Below are 4,733 nucleotides of genomic sequence, written 5' to 3' on the forward strand. Positions count from 1 at the left end.
TATAATCTGACCGTCTGTGGGAGGAAGTTTTCCTCCGCATCCCATTTATTGCTCTAAGTGACGCTTTGTGCATTGCTTGTCCTCATAGTGATAGGAGAAATGACATTGATGCTTGTTATGATATCACAGTGTCATGGTTATCCTCAGATGGAGAAGCCTGTTAGACCTCAGTCCTGCAGTTGTCTAGTCAGGGAAGCCACAACAGACCTTCCCCTGGATTGCGATTGAGACCCCTCTGTTATATAGCGCTTTTTGGGAATTAATTCAGAGTTCTGACATCGTCAGATGTTCTCTGGCCCATGACATCACAGAGCTCTGAAGTCCTCCTAAAATGAAGCTCCCATTAAGGAGATATGACATCACAGAGCCCTGAAGTCCATTAAGGAGATATGACATCACAGAGCCCTGAAGTCCATTAAGGAGATATGACATCAAAGAGCTCTGAAGTCCATTAAGGAGATATGTCACAATAGAGCCCTGAGGTCCTCCTAAAATGAAGCGCCCATTAATATCATAGAGCCCTGAAGTCCAATAAGGAGATATGACATCATAGAGCCCTGAAGTCCTCCTAAAATGAAGCATCTATTTAGGAGATATGACATCACAGAACCCTGAAGTCCATTAAGGAGATATGAAATCACAGAGCCCTGAAGTCCAATAAGGAGATATGACATCACAGAGCCCTGAAGTCCATGAAGGAGACATGACATCACAGAGCCCTGAAGTCCATGAAGGAGACATGACATCACAGAGCCCTGAAGTCCATGAAGGAGACATGACATCACAGAGCCCTGAAGTCCATGAAGGAGACATGACATCACAGAGCCCTGAAGTCCATGAAGGAGATATGACATCACAGAGCCCTGAAGTCCATGAAGGAGATATGACATCACAGAGCCCTGAAGTCCATGAAGGAGATATGACATCACAGAGTCCTGAAGTCCATGAAGGAGATATGACTTCACAGAGCCCTGAAGTCCATGAAGGAGATATGACATCACAGAGTCCTGAAGTCCATGAAGGAGATATGACATCACAGAGTCCTGATCTTATTTTCTGGGAACGTCCCCATATGTGGTCCATAAAGTCCCTTCCCGGTTCTCTAAGATCTTCATGTGCTTGTAGGTTCCTCGGCTCTGGACTTCTTGTCTTCCTCGTGGTTGTCACCTGCCCCAGACACAGGATTATCAGTGGTGGTCAGGCATGTGAATAGTATACATGGGTCATATATCACACACGTGACACTCACCGTGGCACTCACTGCAGCAGATTCTGTCCGGCTTTCTGCTGGCACCGCATTCGGGGTCGCTGCATTTCCATTTCTGTTTCTTACACTGGGGGACACCATCCTGGGGAGAGACACATGGAGGTCATAGCTTGTTCTGTAGAGTCGTATCCTTCTCCGACGTGTCCATGACGAGCTTCAGACAGGTAGGAAGGCCAACATTTCATCCATAAAACAAAAATCATGAAATTAAAATGTAAAATACCCACCTAAAGTACCCAAATCTATCCTTATATTAGCTTCCTGTAGATCTGTACAAAGCAGGAGACCGAGGGGCTGAGCTGTAAACTCGGCAGGCTCTACCTCATAACGCAGTGCAATCAGTCTGACACTGGGAGCCTGCTGACAGGAAGCGTGCAGGGATGTCCATTGTGTATACTGGAGGTAGATCAGTGACCGAGCTGTGTTACTTTATTGCAATGGAGAAAAATGTGGTCACCAACCCAGCTGTGCTGTCAGGGAGGGAGGAGAGAATTGTAGGACTGGCTGAACAGAATTAGAGTGTTTTTTAGGATCTGCAACCTTTGGACTTTTTGCTGACATGTCACCTTCCCTTTCTAACCTGTGGCCCTATTCTGCCTCTCATCATTCTTGAAGTGAACCTGTTATTATCCCTCCAGGTTCACCTAACTTCCACCTACCTGGACCCTCACTCCCCTGCCATCCTGTTCAGCCCCCAATAGAAAAGACCTTCCAGGTATGGGGGAGCATGTGACTTACTCCCATTACAGTCATGTGATAGTACTGGTGCTTGGTGATTGGTCACCCAACACTGCCACATGGGTGGGAGGAGCTCTCAGCACTGTGTGAGCTTCAACTCATGAACTTCCAGCTTATACAGGACTTCCTCTCCTTGAATGAATTGTCAGGGAAGCAAATCGAATCTAAGTCTGTACTGCTAGGGGAGCGGAAGTTACCCAACCCTATTGCTTTGTCCTATATGACAACATTCCTTTATGGTTGCCCATCCCCCCTCATTTCCTGCCATGTTCACTTACCTGACAGACGCAGGTCACGCACGGCACCGCGCCATGTCTGGGGACCGTCGGGTGCCAGCGCTCGTTGTTTGAATACAGGTGACCCATCACTTTGCACTGGCGCGGCTCATCGGACTGCATTGCGTCTGCCCCCTCGGCGGGTTTCTGCTCCTCCTCTGCATGGGAGAGGACAGGACATCAGTCTTATGAAGAGGAGACAGGAAATAATAATGGTTTGGGGGTCAATTTGTTTTTTTAAGTACAAGGCTTAAGGTGTTTTGTATTGTGTGCTCTACACGATCTTTGTTATTCAAATAAACATTAAACACACATGCCAAAGGATTCCCAGAGCACTGTGGGTTATCTAAGGAGACAGCACAGCAGTAGCTATCTTTAAGGCAGGCTGTCTCTGATTGAAATCTCAGGCAAAGCTGAAGGGAGGGGTGGGGCAGAGTCCCTCCTCTGACTCATTGACCTATGTATGTGTGCAGTTGTAGACAGAAAAAATAACACATTATGGCCACTAGATGGAGCTGAGGAGCACAGCAAACAAATACTTCTTTCCTTTGCTCCTGAGCGCCAACTTGTGGCCATAATGTGGTATTATCCTGATACTACATTCAGCCCAGAAAGAAAATATAACATTTTTGCCTCCATTCTCACAGGACAAACGTACACGCAGCTTCACAAGACAAACGGCTCTGCACATGTTTTATACACACACCCAGTAGATGTGCTACTTCCTATCACCTGGGCATTTCTTGCAGCAGTCCATGGGGTTGGTGCGGATCGGATTGGCGCAGGAAAGAGGTGGGCAGGACTGTCGCACACAGTGCAGGTCTTGTGAGGATGCCTAGTACAGAGAGGGAGAGATGGGTTGGGTCGGAATGAACTGGCGGGACATCCAAGGTAGAAGGAAGGTGAAAATCTTACTTTGCAGGAACAAGTTGCACATAAAACTAGACCAAAAGGTTCGATTCGCGGATGCCATCGTGTGCCAGCCGACCTCCATTCCCCATTGAAGTAACACCCTGCGGGGGGGGGGAGAGAGGACCGCGTATTGAGATACCAAATCATGGACAAGGATCAGGCAACATCGGAGTAACGTTCCCTACCATCACTGTTAGATCTTCGGTGGCTCCTCCCTTCCAGGATCTCTTTATTCTCTGAAATTGGAAAAATACATAAAGCACAATGTGGAGACAAAAGGACAAAACAGAGAACAGAGAGAAGATTCTATGCATGTTGTGATCAGGGCCGGATTTCCCACAAGGCCCTGATCACCCTGATAACCCTAAGGCCGGCCTCGGGGCAGCAGGGGTGTGGAATCCCTATCTCCCAGTTCCAGGCCCCAGGCAGGTAGATGTCTTCTACATTTTGGGCAAGCGGAGCTAAATGTACAGCGGGGAAGCCACCGCTTGTTTTGTACAAGTGATCTTGGTGATGTCGCCATGATCACTTGTTTGCAGCCTGCAGGTCTGCCATTCTACATGGGGGGTGGGGTGCATTGAGGAACCTGGCCTTGAGGCAGCAGAGAGAGTAAATCCGACCCTGGTTGTGATATATAGAAGAGGATCCAGCATGTTGCAGCCTTCCATCAGCTCTCACTGGTACCTGAATTATCTTTATTATAGTAAATGTCCTCTTCCCCATTGCCGATTGAGGGAGATAGCACGGGAAATTCAACACATATGGAGCATAAGGGTTATGCTGCCATCTACAGGAGGATACGTTTTGACTAACTAAAAAGGGACCAGCTCCCTCTAGTGGCAATACCCCATACCTGCTACGCATCCTCAGTTTAGCTTAGTGTAATGAAACACAGTTGGCAGGGTCATCCCTATTATGAGGCAGGATCAGGCGGCATCTCTTAGGGTCACCAGGAAGTGTGGGGCCCTTTGCAGCCAGAGTGTCCCATGTTGTTAAGAGCTCTAGCCAGTGTCCTGTCCAGCTCATGACAACCAGTCATGAACTGAGCGGGCAGGACGCCAGGCAGAGCAGGAGGCAACGGTAAGGCAACCTGGTCCACAACCCCCCCGAACATGCTAGCAAGCAATCCCCCCTATGGTAACATGCGTTGCACAAGTACTAGCAGCCCCTATAGCTGCATCAACTAATCCTGCAAGAGTTTACCCCCCTTTTTTTTTTTATTGCTGTTGGTTGTCCTTCCCCAACCCTCTTTTTTGGGCACTGCTTTTGGTCACCCCCTGTGTATTGAATATCCTCTGCTGTGTCACTCATTGAATGATGGGGAAAATAGGATTTTTTGCAATTTTAATTTTCTTGAAAAATCCTTTTCTCCAATTACCATTGAGGGACACGGCTCCCTCCCATCTTGGTGTTTTCTTAGTTGACTATTGCCCTAGATTTCTGTTTCATGTAGAGGCTGCATGGCAGGTAGAGTTATGGCCACTAGAGGGAGCTGGCCCTTTTTCATGTTTTTTTTTTTTTTTTTTTTTCTTCTGTGTTGT

At 47.7% G+C, this 4,733-nt stretch overlaps 1 protein-coding gene across 1 annotated transcript in view; it reads right to left on the bottom strand.

The window, feature by feature from the left end:
* Positions 1 to 1,223: 1,223 nt before the first annotated feature.
* LOC108786414 (chordin-like) overlaps positions 1,224 to 4,733 on the bottom strand; it is a 32,457-nt gene continuing 28,947 nt past the window's right edge. Inside the window, exons 18-22 of the mRNA XM_018555703.1 lie at positions 3,378 to 3,428; positions 3,196 to 3,293; positions 3,013 to 3,115; positions 2,284 to 2,438; positions 1,224 to 1,349 (exon numbers count right to left, since the gene is read on the bottom strand). Coding sequence (XP_018411205.1) covers positions 1,224 to 1,349; positions 2,284 to 2,438; positions 3,013 to 3,115; positions 3,196 to 3,293; positions 3,378 to 3,428 — 533 coding nt within the window. The remainder of the gene's footprint in view (positions 1,350 to 2,283; positions 2,439 to 3,012; positions 3,116 to 3,195; positions 3,294 to 3,377; positions 3,429 to 4,733) is intronic.

Source organism: Nanorana parkeri, unplaced genomic scaffold, assembly GCF_000935625.1.
Source record: "Nanorana parkeri isolate BGI_ZX_2015 unplaced genomic scaffold, ASM93562v1 scaffold210, whole genome shotgun sequence".
Classification (NCBI taxonomy): Eukaryota; Metazoa; Chordata; class Amphibia; order Anura; family Dicroglossidae; genus Nanorana; species Nanorana parkeri.